A 19,306-nucleotide genomic window follows, 5' to 3' on the forward strand; every position below is an offset into this window, starting at 1 on the left:
GTTACAAGTTGATATCACTATTATTGATATTCTATGCTGGCCAGAGTAATGGTGCCACGGTGGTGAGATGTTAATTACCTCGTCTGGTAGGCAGGAGGTCCTGGGTTTGCGCGTCTCCCTCTCTTTCCCTGTGGTCGCGTGGACTTTTTCTCTGGGTCCTTCGGTTTTTCCCTCCATATTTAGAAACATGCGCTTATAGTTTTTGGCTGCTATACATTTCCACACGATGAGCCACTTTGTTGAGGTATAAATTGTGGTCGTTTGTGAAAAAGAGCTATATAGCTCAGTGGGCCTTTCCTGGTAAAATAAATAAAAATGGTTTAGACAACTCATGCTTGGGTCTCAATCACGATTGTTAACTTTACAATTTCATTGGCCTCTAAAAATAATACGTATGTAATTACTCCTACAAAACATTTGTTTTTTTACTGACGTTTCTAGACCTTGGTCAGAGTAAAGATTGTGACTCTAGCCAAGTTAGAAGTGTACTTTAACCACAGTGACTACACAATAAATAAGGCAAGGTACAGTGAGGGAAAAAAGTATTTGATCCCCTGCTGATTTTGTACGTTTGCCCACTGACAAAGAAATGATCAGCCTATACTTTTAATGGTAGGTTTATTTGAACAGTGAGTGACAAAATAACAACAAAAAATCCAGAAAAACGCATGTCAAAAATGTTATAAATCGATTTGCATTTTAATGAGGGAAATAAGTATTTGACCCCTCTCAATCAGAAAGATTTCTGGCTCCCAGGTGGATCGAAACGTCAGACGTGGATCGAAACGTCAGACAGATTCGAATAGCGCGCGATGCAACCCAAAAAAAAAACATTGCAGGATCGATACCATACAGCCGTGAAAACCTATGAGGTAGTAGGTTAGGTGGCAGCTGCCCAATGAAAGGACCAACCCTATTGTCATAGCCGTGCCCAGTGAGGTGTGTAGAGAAAGAGCTGCCGTTTGCAAAGGCGTTCCCTTGCTTCTGCAAAGCAACAATTCAAGCCGACATCAATCGTGACGATTCCGTTATGGAATTTCACCACGATGGGTTTTAGAAGTCATTTGTACGAGCCACCTTACGTTACAGGAAATGTACGTCTGTGTTTGTGTGTGCCGTTTTCGATGTCGTCTTTCATTGTGATTGATTTTGCGCCGATTTCCATTTGCTTCATTGTTGTACTTGTAATTTTTTTAATTCTTATTTTATGTTACCACTGTTGTCGTGTTGGTGACCCGGGTCACTCTTGCAAATTAAGTCTCTTATCCTGGGTGTCTCGAGTTCACACCTGGGTCAGGACGAAATCAACTGGGGAAAACGCATTCCCTCTCTATGTGTGCGTTACCGACCCCTCCCCCCCACCACCAGGCACAGAATGCCCCTGGGGCTTCACGCCAACGTGACGGAGGGCGAGCCCGTGTGCCAGACTCTGCCACGCTCGGGGCGTGGGCTGCTGCTGCCGGGGGGCACGTTCCGTGGGATGACGGGTTTCCGGGAGGCAATGGATCGTGGGGACATTGACCCCAAGGAGGTGGGTGGTGGACAGGGACTATGGGCCCCCCCTTCTTTCTCCCGACTCACTGACTGAAATAGCTAGATGTTTTTAACCTGCATACAATAACTAGTCCATAAAGCCTGTCTTTGCCAGGCAAACGTTTTCAATAAATATTGAACCTAATTATTTTTTTGACAATTTTTTTTATCTACGATCAGACACTCCAAAAAGTATTTTTCCACAAACACAAAAATTGACGACTTGGTACCCATTGGAAGCCACTCAATTTAAAGATTGTTTTTTTTATTAAAAATAACAAACATGAACGTCACACTCTGAGGGGCGTTTAAAACACGTAGGCTTTAAGGGAAGCTCCTATCTTTCACCATTTTCAAATTATTAAGATTTGGACATCACAAAGTGTATTTTTTCCATTCAAAAACCGCTTGAATCCGTCATCTCAAAAACAAAAGATAGAACAATGGTTCGCTTTAATTGTATTTGCTGCTTAACGCTCTATAAACAACTGCAATGTTATATTTTGAACGGTTTCTAAATTACACTCACAAACAAGTTTATGGGGCATTTGACATCAATATTTGGGAGCCTTTAAATGAAAAATCTTGGATTTTCAAATTCCTCTGTGGTTTGTGTCCAAAAAGCTACCTATGTACCAAACATGAGCTTTCTACCACGTCGGGAAGTACCCTAGAGGCTTTTGAGACACATTTTATATAAAGAAAGACCTTCATCTATGTAGGCTATAACTTTATTATTTTAGTTGCACCGTGTATTGGGTTTAGAGGAAGAAAGTCTCATGGTGCTTTCGCTCTAGAATTTTTTAAATAAAAAACGGGGTGGACCGCACAACTTCGTGCTGCTCTATTGATACGATAGCCAGATGCGTTAAATCGGGTTTGGTCCATGATAGGTCAAGTCATTTTTTATTAAATGTTTTACTTTGTTATCTGTTGATTCCGGGCCACCTTGTGGCCCACTGGGCCCCTATGCGGTGCATAGGGGCCACATACCCCCCCCCCCCACCCCCCCATTTGTTGCGCTCCTGGGTGCTGGACGCTCTGGATGATTTTTAACACTTCCAAACAGAGGTGAACAGTGTTCATGCGGTGGCCCCGTCCGTACGTACGCCCGTCTGTCCAGAACAGGAGGGCGCGATAATTATCGTGAAGATGGTCCAATGCGAATGCTCTTCCTTCCGATATTAGGAAGCCACTGGAGTTATGCACCTTTAAATCATCTAGGTTGAAAACTTAATTTCTTTAGAACTGCTTTGTGTTTTAGTTATCCCCCCCCGCACCTCCAATTGGCACGGTGGGCTTACGGTGCGAAAGACGTTCGACTTGGGTACATACGTATGTCCTCAGTTGTGTTGCAGCTATTGGGGCCTCACCCAGAATTGATAAAACGTTTACAATGATCAAAATTGGTCATCGGTTAAAACGTGGAGACGCAATCCGGTGCTGTAAGGACCGTGGGCATTCACGCCTACGCATTATAGGCCCGACGACTACCCCTTTGGGTTCCATACCAATCACGAAACACAAGGACAAATGCACGTTGGAAAGCGTTACATAATGCAATAATACGCGTGGGTTTTCTTACATGTGTTTATTTTAAGCTCGGCGGTGGAGGCGAGGGTTGGTGGAACACCGCACAAATATTGTGGAACTCTGTTCCCGCTGGGGCTTAAGGAGGAGCTGTACTCTAGCTCGCCAGGAGGCAGTGGTCAAACAAATAATGTGGACTCCACCTGTTCTGTATGGGATAGAGCACTTCCCCCTCATACCCGTGGGTTTTCTCTGGGGGCTCGTTTGCTCCCACATGTATAAAACACATTAATTGGCCGATTACACCTTCATATATTAGGGGACTGCAGAGCTTGGGAAGGGGGGGAGGGAAAGATAAATGTGGTACTGGCTTACCTCTCCCGCTTGTCTGTGGTTCCTCCTCATGCCTCGAGTCGTCTGCCGTCTCTCCGAGAGAGAGAGCGAATACTGTGCGGCGATGCGTTACAAGTTTACATTATTATTATTCCGATTCTGCGGCTAAGATCCACATAGTTGTGCGTGTGGGCGACTCCTCTTACCTGCGTGTGCATGACTGCGGGAGCAGGGGTTGGCATGCCACGGACTCTGCGACTTGAATTAAGTTTCCGACTACAACTAAAAATCATTTACTGGTTGTCTGAAATCGGCGCTGGGCTTCCCCCAGGTCAACTTGGCGTTAATTGAGTACCTGGAGCCATGTATTAATATCAGAACTGCAGACTTGGCCAATCGTCCCACCGGGGTCGATAAAATGGCTCTAAATGGGCGATTACTGCCACGTCAATGCCGAAGACACTTGGTGCGGTGCCGTTGTAGGTGCATTGCTTTGTGAGGATTGGAGCTTCTGGTCATCTACAGATTTGTTGATGATTGTGGGTGCATTCCTCTGAAGTCGGTGACCCCGAGCTATTCCTGGCCGTGGTGCCCATCGGCGACTATGTTGTTTTTGTGTGCCCATTAAAGTAACAAGTACTAGGTTAAGTGAAAATAAACACATTCCTCCCTCCCCCCAATCGCTGAGCAGCAAAGAGGATATTGACTTCGACGGCATTTGACCTTCAGTTTTTATCTGGCATGGGCCTCTCTCTCAGCCTAAAATTAGTACTGCTAACTCCTGATGACCTGCGATTTTTTTTTATATTTTCCATGTGCACACCGGTTCAATAGCTGTGCTGCACGCACAGCATTCGTTCATTATTCACGAACTTTCTATCTCCAAATCGCATCTGCAACTCAACATGCCTACATCAAGAGAGAATGGAGAGAATGTGATGCGAGAAAGTGACGAGATTAAGCGACGCGGCGCAGCATCATTAGAATTTAAAGTAAAGTTCATTTATATTCTTAGCTCTTTCGATAAAGTCACGTTGAAGGGAAACAATATATATTTTATTATTTTATTGTTTCCCTTCAACGTGACTTTACCGAAAGAGCTAAGACTATGAATTACTGCAGTCACTAAAGCTTTAAATCAAAATTTAAAGTTAATTTATAAAGATTTTATACATTAATATTTATTTTTATTTATTGCTTATTTTAAGCAATGTTTTAGTGTTAGAATTGTCATGTATTTAATAGCTTATTTATGAATTTAAGGTAATTAAAAAGATCAGTCAATATCATTATCCGCAAAATGTGCTGTTCACAAGTATCTCAAGAATGCATCCCTCATCGCGAATAACGGAGGAATACTGTACAACAATCACAATGCAGGCGACACATTCCACAGCATCGCCTCCATTCACGAGCGGCAAATGCGCGTGCACTGCAACACGTGTACGTTTTGAATCATCTTCCCACAAGGCCATGCGGGAGGGCGTGTGGCACAGTTTGGCGCCAGCTATCATTGTGCGGTCGTGTCGCTACAGTTCTCTGCGGTGAGCACAATGTCTTTAAATGCAACGGCGCTACACCCCTCTAAATAAAATGAACACCGATCGCTTGTGCGTTCCCAGATTCTGCGGTTAACGGGACACCCAGCTTGCAACTTGCAGCAAGTCTCAGAACGGGAAAGGGTTAATAGGTGCTCGGTATCGGTACTGTCCACGTGTAGGCTATGAAGTGGGGAGGATTTTGGCTTTTGTCTGTGTGCGCACAACTATACGAGATGCGCTGTGTACAAAAGGGCGGAGGGGTTAACCTGGCCTGAGGAGAAACGTGCGAGTTGTACCAGGAGAGAGTTTTGTTGCGCACAATAATTTACCGAAGGGTTTTAATGACAGGAGGGAGGGAGGCAGGCACTCTCAGGAGGGTCGCAGCTGGAGATTTGACGGAGACGATTCTGCAGGGGACATGAGAGGGGAAGAGGAGACGAGGAAAGAGAAACGGATCAGCTGGTGGGACAGTGTAAGTACGTGTACTGGATTCTCGGTGAGAGACGTGGACGCTCACACAAGGCGGAACGCATCTGTTATGGGCATCAAACCTAAGTTATGTGGATTACAGTCAAATAAGTGGTTCGATTTTTGTTTGGCATCGTGTTTTTTCCCCCCCCCCACCATACTTCTAGTCAGCGTGGTGTTATAGTACGGCACGTGTATCAGTGTGTGTTGTATTAGTAAGGCATGTGTTTTACATTTCAAATGTGCACCAATGTGCACCAACGTGCACATTTGAAATGTATCTTGCTCTTTATCCATGCCGCAGCCTGCACCCTGAACTATTAAACAATGTGTTTTTTTTCATTTTGCCAGGTAAGGTCTACAGAGCTATTTAGCTGTTTTTCAGAAGTGACCTGGCCACAAATGATATCTCATGGAAGTGGTTGATCATGTGGACATTTATAACAGCCAAACACTCCCAATGCATCTTGATTCTCAAATGAGGGGAAAACTGGAGGACCCGGGAGAAAAAGCCACACTATCACGGGCAGAACATGCAAACTCCAAATATACAGGCGTCAGAATAGGGATCGCACCCACGACCACCCGTATACCAAGCGAGGTAGTTAACATCTTGCCACCGCAGCACTAGAGAGAGATCACTGTGTGCACGTGCGTCTACAGCTGGAGATGGAGTTAACCGCACAGATGGATCGCTTCCGCGAGCTCACGGGTTCCTGGCCGCGGCACGTTGATGGCCACCAGCACTTCCACGTGCACCCAGGTACTACCCCCACACGCCAGCAGCACCGACTGGGCCTCTACCATCCGCTCCCGCGCACAGACGGTGCGGGGAAGCCTTCATCCAGCAGTGAATCTTGGTCTCTCAAAGTCTCGCCTGGGTGGAACAAAATACATGTAATGATGATGAGAATAAGAATTAAAATATTGAATGCCTAAGATGGTGCCCAGGTGGGATTTAACAGATTACAGTATGTACCACGAGAGGGCAGCAGTATTATTATCATGAATGCTGAACACAAAGTTGGATCACCTCTTTCAATATTGAAGACCTGTCACGTTTTTTTGTATCTTACCTTTGAAAAGGTCGTTTTTATCGTTGACAAATCTAAACATCAAATCAATATTTGCAATAATTTAGTTTTTGTGTGCGACCCTACGGGACTCCTTGCAATTCCCCTTCAGATTCTAACTGAATCTGTGACTTTCCGATGACCGACCCTCTGACCCACCACAACGCCGTGACCCCACTGTCACCTCCTGTGACCCCCTATAGCCCCCTCTCCTCAGGGAGGTTCTGGGGCCCGTTTTAAACCCCCACGTGTACCCCTGCCACGCTGCAACCCTCCACGACCCCCTACGGCTCCGTAATTTGCCGTGAACCCCCCTCCCCCGTGACCCCCGCGGTGGCGCCGTGCGCAGGTGCGTGCGTGGCGTTTGCGCGCGTGTTGCGCGCGTGTGGCACGGTGAGCACGCGCGTGCCCGTGGAGGCCTGCGCGGGTGGCGCCGCGGCATGCCCGTGGATCTGGGCGGAGAAGAGGGAGTTCTTCTCCAGCGTTGAGCGGGAGGCGGGCGCGGCGAGGGCGGTGTTCAGCCAGCACGGCCTGCGGTGAGAAGGGTGGGGGTGGGGGACGACAGGTTCCATGTTAGGGCCACTCGGCAATTGCGCGCTTTCAGATGCACCTCTGCGACCGTCTGGAACGTTCTTCCTTCCGATACTAGGAAGCCACCTGGAGCTGTGCACTTTTAAATAGAGATTGACAAAATAATATTTTTAAAAAACTGCTTTTTTGCGTTTAGTTGTCCCCCACCCTCCCCACACCTACAATTAGCATGGTTGGCTGTGGTGCAAAGAAAGTTAGACCTGCTGGTGGAACGGTTCACGGAGGCTCAGGATCATCGTTAAATTGGCTCAGGAACATCGTAAAGTTGGCAGTTGTGTAGACACAATGTACCATGGGGAAGTGCCATTGTGCCAGGGCCTTGCCCATTGTGCCAGGGCCTTGCCCATTGTGCCAGGGCCTTGCCCATTGTGCCAGGGCCTTGCCCATTGTGCCAGGGCCTTGCCCATTGTGCTAGGGCCTTGCCCATTGTATAGTGTAGTTTTCTTTAAAGGCAGCGTTATTGATGAATGCGTTGAGATTTTTGGGTTTGTTAACGTCAGGGCCGTGTGGATGGATGCCCCAGTGGAATATCCATCACGGAGGAGGAGTTAGGGCCACGTGGAAAATATTTAAATCGGGCAATCCGCATCCTAAGAGTCCAGGTTGATTAAATACCAGAATAAAATTTAATAATGTACTAACAGCAGCAGCAGTAGCCTGCAAGGTCTTATTTCATGCATGGTGGTCACCCTATCCCAGCAAAAACCAGGCTAAACGTGGCTTGGCTTACAAAATCGGACGCATTGTATGGTAATTGATCAAAAGTAACAACCCAGTTTTTAGGCGAGCGTACACGGTGTAAAGTGTTGTGGTGCATTCCTTGCATACGAAGCGTGTATGCATGTTGAACTTCTCTTCCACCGTACGTAGCCAACTGTGCTAAACCGGAGGGTTGGTGCAATAGGTAGAGATAAAAACCCATCACGTGCCGGTCATCCACCTGCAGAGAGTACCAGTGGGGGTAGCACAGCAAGTAGAGTTCTCAAGAAGACTACCTGTATATCAGCGTTGTTATCCCCTGATCAGCAGGAGGTTTTCTCTGGAGTCTTTTCCACACGCATGCACAGACGAAATCAAAAACTAAGAAGTGGGGAATGTGTCAAACGTCATGAGCAAGGGGGTCTTCTTAAAAAGAAATGAACTTGAGGATCGATGAGCTTATCCTTGTTGAATAAACAGATTGTCATTACAGTACAAACACACAGTGGCTATTCGTGGCTCGAAGTTCAGGAGGAAACCAAGTCCGCCTCGGGATTTCCCAGTCTTAGATGGCAATGTGTGCTGGTGGACCAACTGATAATTGAAACATAAGATACAACATGACCATGGTGACGATGAGGATGGTAGTAATGATAGTGCTGCTGCAGCTGCACCAGTGGTCATGTTGACGATGGTAGGGATGATCGTACTGCACCAGTGCTGGGATGCATCAGAGCCATTCCCCTGAGAAGCTGCGAGCACCCAGCTGCTGGAGACAGCGTTGATGATGAAGCTACTGCCAGCACATTCCAATTTCTCTTTTGGGGTCTCTATGCGAGTCTGTCAGATCTCTAAGAGTGTGGGTGTCGAGAAATGTCTGATGATCAAACCGCTTCTGGCACATTCCAGTTTCTCAGCGAATCCACCTACACGCGTCATCGCCGTTGTCTGGAGAACTTAAGATGGACCATCCCCTTCTAAACCTTGAACGGGGTGGGGGGCAGCCCCCCGATGCTCTCTCGTGGCGTCGGCAGCGCGTCCACTGCGGTCACGGCAGCTTCTATGTCACCGCAGCTGGGCCCGCGCCTTCGTGGGGATGAGCACCATGGGCGCGCACATGACGCTCGAGCGCCTGCGGACGGCGCTCGCGGCCGCCTGCGAACAGCTCGAGGAGGGGCCGGTGGTGGACGACGACGGCGAGGACGACGGTGCCACCCGCGCGTCCATGGTCGAGGAGCGGGCGGACGATCGCCCAACCGAGCCGGAGCGCCATCGGGCGGCCGTCATCGAGCTCATGGCGCACCCGGGCTACCGGAGCGAGGGCCGCCCGGATGGCGTGGCGGTGGCGGCGGGCTGCGGGCCCGACGGTCCGGACGAGTTCTCGATGTCAGAGGAGCGAGAGCACGAGATGCGCACGCTTGCGCGCCCAGAGCTCGCACAGTTTCTCACAGAGAGCGGGATTCGGCTGTGCTCCTTCGAAGATCTGTAGTGGCCTCGTGTGCGTGGGCGCGAGCTCGGTGCTAAAGCCACCAAATTTCTGGGAGGCTCAACCGGAACGCGTGGCGAGCCAGCTCCATCCACACGCCGAGCGGCCTAACTCGTTCACTCTTACATTGGCCTAAGCTTACCGGCCCATAGGCCTCGCTCTTGCCCGCATCACAAGTCGAGCACATGGCCAGAAACACGATGAGCTTCGGGACAGCGGGAAGGCCCTTCTCAAAAACCGTGCCGGTCTTAGCCAAACCAGGCTATTCGGTAGCTGTAGCACGCACAGATGCACGTGTACACTGGGTCACAGCCGGGCACCAGTATCCATGGACTGCCACACCCCATGCGTGATACAGCCTCGTGTGCACAGTGTTGGTGTTGCTAACTTAGATCCCACTACCACCTGGGTTGTTGAAACTAATACAAATTTATTTTACCAGGTAAGGCCCACTGAGCTCGATAGCGAAACTAAGTGGCTCATCATGTGGAAATGTATTGCAGCCAAATACTCTAAACGCATGTTGAATCTATAAAGGCGGGAAAAACCGGAGGACCCGGGAGGAAAATCCATGCGACCACAGTGAGTTAAAACCGGGGTCCAACTGTTGTCAACCGTGGACTGCACTACCACCTCCGTCACACAACCAGTGGCCAGGTTTTGGAAGCTATGGAGCGATATTGCCCTTGTGGTACAAGCTGTGGCTGGGTGTTGGTAACTGCGGAGCGATATTCCCCGTGTGGCACGGCTCTGGCCGCGTGTTGGCGTCTGTAGACCACTTCCGCCCGTGTAGACCCCAGCACACCGCCCACCGTGGAGCAGCCCGCCGCCGGGTGTCCATGGCTGTAGACTGTTACTGCCTCTGCGGAGCCTCACAGCATCAGTCTAACGCCACGGGCACCCGGGCAGCGAAGAAACCAAGCGCGGCAAGGGAGGGGCAGGCGGCTGTGCGGGGGGGGGGGGGTGAAACCGAACGAGTCATGTGGTAACGGCAGCGCACAGTGTGACAGAGCACCTATTGTAGAGAGAGATTCTCAAAACGATCGTCTGTGAATCACAGTCCATAATCCAGCTGCTGTTGCGGCCACACGGCCGGTCACGGTGGCGACTGTAATGATTATTATTCATCTTCTTGGTTCTTCAAAGCTTTAAATCGAGATTATAATTCAGTTACGTTCCACTGAAAAGGCCCACGAACAAAAATCATCCAGGAGCCCAATCGCGGACGCAAAGCAGAAGTTGAGCTTGGCTCGGGCTTGGTGGGATGCCCACCGTGCACACCTGGTGCTGTAGGCTGGCTACATCACCTCCTAGGCACTGCTGGAAACTCCACGGGTCACATGGTGGCTAACCAGCCAGTCTCTCCGCGGGATGGCCACTGTAGATTGCCAACAACTTGTTACCACTTTATCTACCCTGGGAGCGATAATGGGTAGTGCCAACCTCGGATCGAGATTTATTTTAAACACTGAATATTGGTTCCTTGATGTATACTTGAGTGCAGTACGTATCTCGCAAATCAAACTGGATTATTAGGGGTGCCGTTACAACGAATTAACATTGAATGGACACGCGTATAATGTCTCTGTAATACACAAACGATTTTTTTGTTTACAAAATCGCCTCTTCAAACTGTGGAGAGTTTGGATGGGGGTCAGTAATATGTGATATCCACCACCTACTGTGCAGTTTATGCATGCGTATTGTTCCAAAATGAGATTGTATCGAATAGGAAATGGATTGTCTATTTCTTCCGAATTGACGCTTTTTCCGTACTGTATTGTAAAGAAAAAGTTGTGGGTGAATCTTATAATCAAATCGGTGTCCGTATATGTGCCTGGCACCAGATCTGTATTCTATTGCGAATGGCAGCGATGTGGTTCAGGAGCTCGATGCCCATGTCGAGGTTTGCTGCTGCTCATCACGACGAGAGGGCTCCATCAGAGAGAGAGAGAGAGAGTTCGTGTTGTGTCGCTGTTCCTCTTCCTCCTCCGTTGAAGGAGCGCAGACCGCAGTGGGTTTACTGTGCGTGTCCCAAGTGTGGGTTGCATGGCCACAATCACACTGTCGCTGATCTATGATGTATCTGTATGAGTGCCTGTGTATCTTTATGTGCTTCTGTGGGTCTATATGCATCTCTAATGGTCTCTGGGTTTACTAAATATATAGTCCATAGTTTGGGTTGCATGGCCACAAAATCGCACTGCTGTGGTTTGTCTTGAGTTTTCCGTTCCTGAAGGAGATGTGGTGCGCACTGGCCTGCTGATGATCTGATGCAACGGTTGGATGGCTACACCGCCGGTGTCTTCGAGGAGGAGGACCGTCAACACCGGGAGGCGTGCAACGATGTTTGGGAGGCGTTGATTTCGGACGTCCGCATCGTTCCACTCCGGATCTGCAGAACTTTGGCCACGGAGCGCACACGTTTGGGGTGCGCTTTACTTACCGGAATGTTTTATAAAATCTGGAGAATACGGTAACAATGCGTTTGTATCAAGAACTTAAGCGGCTGCCGTGCGACTTGTCGATTGGTGCGTACAGAATTGCCGCGCAGCTTTCTTCGCATGCAATATAATTATGAAGCCCCCTAAGTTGTGAATCCATCTGTGTGTGGAGTTGAGCGTCGTGGCAGGGAGGGAATGGGCCACCTCAAGTTTCCCCAGACGCCAGTGACGAGTGGTCTGGTGGGTTTGTTGTTGCAGACCAAGAGCCCGGATATATTTTTTTTTATCCCGAAAATTTCAGCCCCAAGACTTTTGTTTGATTCTTTTAGCTGAGTCCCCATTTTGCAACGTTTGTACAATATCATTCCATGTGCTCAAGTATCTCGGGAGTGCTGCTCGAAATCCATGGGGCTTGAACATGCAAATTAAAAATTTCCACTGCTAAACCGCATTTTATTTGTATATATTTCACACACATATATGTAGATGATGGATTATTGGCAATGGTTTGCACACTGTGTTATGAAGCCGGCCAAACGAGTTGTATTCCCGGCCACGGCTCACATCAGTGGCCAGCAAACTCTCAAACACCGAGGCCATCCCCTCCAACAACACGCATAGACCGGCGTGGTGCAGCAGAGTATGGCCAAACAGTCCACGCGACTGACGCATCATGTGAGAGACCTTCATCCAGCAGTGGATTGATAATGGGTTGCACATCCATGTATTATTGGTGATGGTACACAATGACCTATACCTAGGTCATGGAAACAGAGCAACGCCATCCCGATTCATCATCCGCGCCGCGCCGCTGCGGGCGCGATTTGCACAACGGCAATGACAGTCGTTACAAGGGAGAACCACCAACCACCCCCCCCCCCCCCCCCCGTGTCAGAATAGCGAATCGAACCGTAAACCCGAGGCAGAATACCGGCTGCAGGCGTGCGCGAGACCGGCGCCCACGCGCGCGAGCCGTGACGCGCATTCTCATGATCCCCTACCCCTCCCCCCTCCTCCTTGGAGTCCGGGCAGATGATTCATTCATGCTTGGTTACCAGGAGACTCGAGTGGGTGGGAGGGAGGGAGGTTATGAAGGAAGCAGGGAGGAAGAGAGGAGTGGGGGTAAAAAGGAGGCTAAGAGGATGCAAGGTGTGCTGGTGGGAGGATGGATGGCGACAGCGAAGATCTGTGAGATGGATTAAAAAGATGGGGAGCGATGGGCGATGGAGGGAGATGGATGGGAGGAGTGAAAGAGAGGATGGAGGGATGAATCGATGGGAGGGATGAGAGGGATGCATGGTTGGCGAGTGTTGAATGAGGGTGAATGCGAGAGGCGAAGGGATTGAAGGAATGCGTCGAGTTGAAAGGGCCACGGGGAGGCATGGGTGGCGAAGCTGGGATGGGGTGCTGGTTGGGAGAGGGCTCGGGGAGACGGAGGGAGGGCGGCGCGCAAGCATGAGTCATGGCGGACGCACGTGGAGAAGTATGGGTTGTGGGGTGAGGGGGTGGAGGCGGCGGGAGGGAGATGAACCCAGGGTGAGGGGGACGAGGAGGGGGTGGTGAGGGGGACGAGGAGGAGGGGGACGAGGGGCGGGCGGGCCGAGAGGAAGCGTTCGCCTTCGGAATAGAAATTAAGCGCTGCGCGTGAAGGGCAGAGGCAATGCTGCATAGACGCGACATAAAATACAAAGATCCCCCGTATATCCTTCAGACTGTTGGGGAAAGTGCTGTTAGCGAGCACCTATGAAGGCGGGCACCGTGCACAAGAGGGTGGGTGTCCAGCACCACGCCCGGCCGCATTTGTCTCCCCAGTGGCGATGTTTACTACACTGCACCAGGTACCAATTTTAGGCTGAGTCGACCTAGGGGAGGCCCATGACCGGCTTAGATGATCGTCACTGGTGTTGGCTGTGAGCGGGAATCGAACTCGGGTCGCCGGGGTCGTAGCATAGCGCTCTAACCGCTACACTACCGCTCCCCACACACATTACACAACAACGGCCGTTCACCACCAAGTGGCGGTGACGTCACCACAGCGCATGTGCCAGGCTAGGTGCACCTTGAGGCCACGTGATATCCCAACGGGTCCCCAGCCCCTCCCCTACCCTTCACGAACCCGCAGAGCAGCGTGGCGAAGTATGGTCAAACAAACCCCCACAAACCAACCAACACGGCGTTGGGAGGCCGTCATCCATCAGTGGATTAACCAAGGGCTCTGAACTGTTTAACGTGGCTAAGAAAACTAGTTTGGAGCAATTTATGTCATAATCAATTGGTATTTCAGGTTACAAAACAATAGTTACACCTTGCAAATATGTACACGGTGCTTTCTGTACCTTCTGGAGAATACTAACGACTGCCGATGGACACATGCAAAGTCGAAATCTGCCCAGGAGTTTTTCTGTTATAAAAAGCAACGCTGCCGACATTAAAACAACAACAAAAAACCCTCCCTGAAAGTCGTGTGGTGGCCGATGGGATTTGTGTGTGGGGAGGGGGGGACCACACCACACCTTGACTCTTTGTATGTGAAGGGACGGATTTCGGTGGCATGGAAACGTTGCGCATGGACCGCTTGTTTTGTAATGCGTGCGACGGAGAAGACGCGAGCGAGGGAGGAGGCGGGGGATGAGACGGGAGCGTGGATTATTTGCACGGTGAGTCAGCCTCCTACACTTCGCCGAAACTCCCCCACACCCTAAAATCCCCCCCCCCGCCCCTCCGATTGGAACCGAAGTAGTCCGGACCTCTATTGCGGGAATTGTTGTGGTACTGCGACAGCTGTTGGGACCGATGCGGCGACTCGTTTAAATCGGATGACTCGGTGCTGATACTGCTGCTGCGTTGGCAGTGGCGAACAAAATAAACATAAAAAAAAACTCGCGAAAGCGACCAATATGATTTCTCAACTATGTCGCGAAAGCGACCAATATCATCACACTGCGCGTTAAACGGACAAAAAAAAACCCGGTTCAAACATTCTTCAAAAACACCGCGATATATAAACGTGCGTGTAGGTTTTTTTTCTCGTCAAATTTTATGAAGTTCGTGTTATTCGTTACACGGATGTCCGCCTAATTTACCACTGGAGATCCGTGGTGCGTGACTGCAGAAGCAGCAGCAGCAAAACGACAAAATCGATATTGCAGATAACAAGTTCAGGGTCTGGACGGGATATTGCACAACTCACGAGGAATTTAAACTCTTCTTAGTTTACCAGGTAAAGCCCACTCACTGATCTATGTCGCTCTTTTTCAGAAGCGACCTGGCCGCAAATGATTTCTCAAGTATGTGGGGCTTATTTTTTTTTTAAATCACGTGCAAATTTACAGCAGCCGAAGACTCTAAATGCGTGATGTTGATTCTTAACGTGGAGGGGGAAAAATCAGAAGACCCGGCGAAAAATCCACGCGACCACAGGGAGAGAGACGCCGAAATCTCCAGCTATACAGCAGGCGTCAGGGTCGGGATCGAACTCCACGACCTCCTGTATACCAGGCGAGGTGGTTAACATCTCCTAATCACCCTGGCGCCCCCTTTAACGGTCGCTAAACCGGTTCATAGGATTATCGGGACATGAGAGCACGAGAATATCGGGTTGTTATGGATGGGTGTACCTTGTACCTCTCGTGGTAGTGCCTTACGCCGGCCAAGCATTCCGGGAAATATCGAGCGACAGATTCACCTCCTTTGCACAAAGATCCCCCATATAGCATAAGCATACTTTTGGGGAAAGCTCTGTTCATAGAGTAGCGAATACCGGCACGGCACACGAGGGGGTGGGTGTCCAGCACCACGTCCAACCGCCTTTGTCCCCGCAGTGGCGATGTTTACTACACCGTACTCATTTGAGGCCGAGTCGACCTAGGGGATGCCCATACACGCGGTTGGCTACGTACGGCGCGAAACAAGTTCAGCGTGCATAAACTGTTGGGGGCAAGAGACGTTTATATCGAGCATCTAGAATGGCCAAAACGGCAGGCGGTAAGGTGGTTGTGGCCAGCCCCACGCCCGGCCGCCTTTGTCTCCCCAGCGAAAATTCACTACTGGGACATCTGTGAAAAAGAGCTTGATAGCTCATCGTATTCCTCCAATATAAAAATAATTATGAATTTAAAATCGAGTACCCAATATTCATTTAAGGTTGATCCCTCTCAGGATTTGAAGGTCCATTTCCCGAACCGTCGAATTTCGGGATACAATTGTATGAACAACGCTAAACAAAAATAGTATTGTCATTTTAGTGGAGTGTTATTGATGGACGTGTTGAGTTTGTCATTTTATGGCTAAGTCGACATAAGGTAAAGGCCCCGAACCGATTCAGATAATCGCCACTGATGTTCGCCGATCTTCGACTGTCTGGGTTCGTAGCGCAGTGCGCCAACCACAGCGCCACCGCTCCCCCGTACACACACCCACCCACCCCAGTCACACACACACGTGAAGTCACACACGCGCGCACTCCGATGACTCATCCGAAGGAGACTGCATTAGCGCGCGCACACGAATTTAAAGTGGAGGACGAACACCAGACGTGAGCTGAGTGTACAACAACAATACCCACATACACAAGACGAAGATCCTCCGTGTAGCCTACACAGGCTTGTTGGGGAAAGTGCTGTTAGCGAGCACCTATTAAGGTCGACAGGGCCTGGGGTGGTGAGTGGCCAGCACCACGGCCGACCGCTAGTCTCTCCCCTAATGCCGATGTTTACACACCGCACCCGTGTTGTTAATGCCGAGTCGACTTAGAGGAGGCCCAAGACCGGTTCAAGATATTCGTCATCGATGTTGGCCGTGAGTGGGAATCCAAACTCGAAAGTGGTCTGGTTCGTAGCGCAGTGAGCTAACCATTGCACCACCGCTCCGCACCAGGAGACATTCATATTGTCCATGCAAATCCACACATGTGCAACCATCTGCCAGTGTAACAAAAATACATGCACGAAGACAAATAGCCCATGTATGGCTTTAATTTTTTGGGGGCAAGTGCTATTAGAGAGCACCTATGAAGGTTGGAACGGCGCACGATGGAGTGGGTCGCCAGCACCACGCTCGGTCGCCTTTGTCGCCCACGATCGGTTCAGATGATCGTCACTGGCCGTGAGCGGGAATCGAACTCGGGTAGCCGGGTTCGTAGCGCGGCAGGCCAACCGCACCACCACAGCTCACCACGTGCACCCCACACACATTTTACACGAGCCACATGTGCAACTAGAACACGCGTGTCAGAGATTAAAACACACACACAGATCCCCCGTATAGCCTTAAAACTGTTAGCGAGCACTTATGAAGGTCGGTACACGGGGGGGAGGGGGGGGGAGGGAACGGCACCACGCCCGGCCGCCTTTGTCTCCCCAGTTGCGATGTTTTTACACACCGCACCAGGTATTCATTTGATGCCGAGTCAACCTAGGGGAGGCCCAGGACCGGTTCAGATAATCGTTACCTGGTATTGGCTGAGAGCGGGAATCGAACTCGGGTCGCCTCGTTCGTAGCGCAGCGTAGCGCTATAAACCGCTACTACGCTACCGTTCCCCCACGACACATCACCACACACACGTCCTGTGCACACAGACACGTGCAGCCACACGTACGTCACACACACACGTCCTGCGCACACAGACACGTGCAGTCACACGTACGTCACACACAGACACGTGCAGTCACACGTACGTCACACACACACAGACACGTGCAGCCACACGTACGTCACACACACACGTCCTGCGCACACAGACACGTGCAGTCACACGTACGTCACACACACAGACACGTGCAGTCACACGTACGTCACACACACACAGACACGTGCAGTCACACGTACGTCACACACACATGTCCTGCGCACAGACACGTGCAGCCACACGTACGTCACACACACGTACATCACACACACACGTCCTACGCGCACAGACACGTGCAGTCACACATACATCACACACACGTACGTCACACACACACACGTCCTGCGCTACACAGACACGTGCAGTCACACGTACGTCACGCACACACGTACGTCACACACACATGTACGTCACACGCACACCCTCGCTGCGTGCTCCAATCAGGAAACCCCCCCGCGCCGCCGCCGCCGCTTCCCACGCCAACTGTGGCACCGCCTCCTCCATCACAGCGCACGCTCAGCAGCAGCAGCAGCCCGACAGGGTAATTCGCGTGGTTCCCGTCACAAGTACCTCATGGTGCCTACCAGTGGCGGATCAACAAAGGAGGTGAAGGAGGGGGGGGGGGTATTCTCCAAATCTACAGATCCTCGTCAAATGATACTTTAAAAAAGAGAGACGTTTTAAATGTAGGGTTCTAGTGAATAACATTAGATTTCCAGGACCCCCTTCGCCTCCCCAGGCCCCCCCCCCCACTCGCCCCCTTCCCTTTGCGAAGTTCTATATCCACCTCTGGCACGTACTGTACACAGACTGCAGACAACACGTGCCTAGACTGTACCGAGAACAGTCAAAGATCCCCCATCTCGCCTACACAGACTGTTGCGAGCAAGCGCTGTGAGAGGTCCTATGAAAGCCGGCACGGCGCACGAGGTGGTGGGTGGCCAACACCACGCCCAGCCGCCTTTGCCTCACCGCAGATGTTTACACACCGCACCAGGTACTCACTTGACATAGGGGGCCAATTTAGATATTCGCCTCTCTTATTGGTGGTGAGCGGGAGTTGAACCGAGTAGCGCAGTGCGACAACCACTACGCTACCGCTCCCCCCCCCCACACACACAACAACCAAGTGGCGGTGACGTCACAACGCGGCGTCTGTGCCAGGCTAGGTGCAGCCTGAGGCCACGTGAAGTGTCGGTGGCTGGCTTTGCGGGAGGTCACGGGGCAGAGCCACAGGCGCATGCAGGGGCAAGTCACCAGGCACAACCACAAGGCACACACACGCAGAGTGTGTGTGTATATATACTCACACGGGAGACGTCGCCTCGCGTGTGTCCACCCCCGCCCTCCTTGAGAAGGGAGGGAGACACAGAACTCATCGCGGTGCTGCTGCTCTTGGCGCGCGTGTCTCCGTCTCTCCCTGCCTCTCTCGCACGCGCTCGGACCGGGCACAGAGAGGAAGACCCGTACGGGGTGCCTCCTCCTCTTCCTCCTCCTCCTCTTCCTCCTCCTCTTCCTCCTCCTGTTCCTCTTCCTCGCCCGCTCCCGGGATGCGGCGTCTCCCCGCCGCCGGGGTTTATATCGCGCGGAGAGGCGCGCGCGCGCGTGCGACCCACGCGCAAAATGACGTCAAGGACGCGAGTCCGGGGATGCGCAGATGAGGGGGAGGGAGGAGGTGGGTGGGTGGGTGGGAGATGAAGGGGGGTGGGAGATGAAGGGGGAGGGAGGTGGGTGGGTGGATGGGAGATGAAGGGGGAGGTGGTGGGTGGGTGGGTGGGAGATGAAGGGGGAGGTGGTGGATGGGTGGGTGGGTTGGAGATGAAGGGGGAGGGAGGTGGGTGGATGGGAGATGAAGGGGGAGGGAGGAGGTGGGTGGGAGATGAAGAGGGAGGAGGTGGGTGGGTGGGAGATGAAGGGGGAGGAGGTGGGTGGGTGGGAGATGAAGGGGGAGGTGGTGGGTGGGTGGGAGATGAAGGGGGAG

At 51.2% G+C, this 19,306-nt stretch overlaps 1 protein-coding gene and 2 long non-coding RNA genes across 8 annotated transcripts in view; 1 reads left to right on the forward strand and 2 right to left on the reverse strand.

Annotated features, from left to right (window-relative positions):
- The window catches only part of LOC142930363 (uncharacterized), a 5,167-nt gene extending 3,792 nt beyond the window's left edge, over nucleotides 1-1,375 (reverse strand). The window contains exon 1 of the long non-coding RNA XR_012946324.1: nucleotides 79-1,375. This is a non-coding gene — a long non-coding RNA (uncharacterized LOC142930363). The remainder of the gene's footprint in view (nucleotides 1-78) is intronic.
- YDJC (YdjC chitooligosaccharide deacetylase homolog) overlaps nucleotides 1-12,144 on the forward strand; it is a 25,071-nt gene extending 12,927 nt beyond the window's left edge. For 5 of the 6 annotated variants that reach the window (XM_076072498.1, XM_076072500.1, XM_076072496.1 and 2 more), the window contains exons 3-6: nucleotides 1,369-1,531; nucleotides 6,069-6,168; nucleotides 6,828-7,014; nucleotides 8,843-12,144. In XM_076072498.1, coding sequence (XP_075928613.1) covers nucleotides 1,369-1,531; nucleotides 6,069-6,168; nucleotides 6,828-7,014; nucleotides 8,843-9,257 — 865 coding nt within the window. In that variant the 3' untranslated portion in view covers nucleotides 9,258-12,144. The remainder of the gene's footprint in view (nucleotides 1-1,368; nucleotides 1,532-6,068; nucleotides 6,169-6,827; nucleotides 7,015-8,842) is intronic. The other variant, XR_012946322.1, reaches the window with a different exon arrangement.
- LOC142930362 (uncharacterized) lies at nucleotides 4,634-18,982 on the reverse strand. The gene is made up of 2 exons (XR_012946323.1): nucleotides 18,636-18,982; nucleotides 4,634-7,009 (listed from the first exon to the last, which is right to left on the reverse strand). It is a non-coding gene; the product is annotated as an uncharacterized LOC142930362 (long non-coding RNA).
- Nucleotides 18,983-19,306: the final 324 nt, after the last annotated feature.

This window comes from Petromyzon marinus, chromosome 38 (genome assembly GCF_048934315.1).
Source record: "Petromyzon marinus isolate PM22_M1 ecotype Great Lakes invasive population chromosome 38, UKy_Petmar_22M1.pri1.0, whole genome shotgun sequence".
Lineage (NCBI taxonomy): Eukaryota > Metazoa > Chordata > Hyperoartia > Petromyzontiformes > Petromyzontidae > Petromyzon > Petromyzon marinus.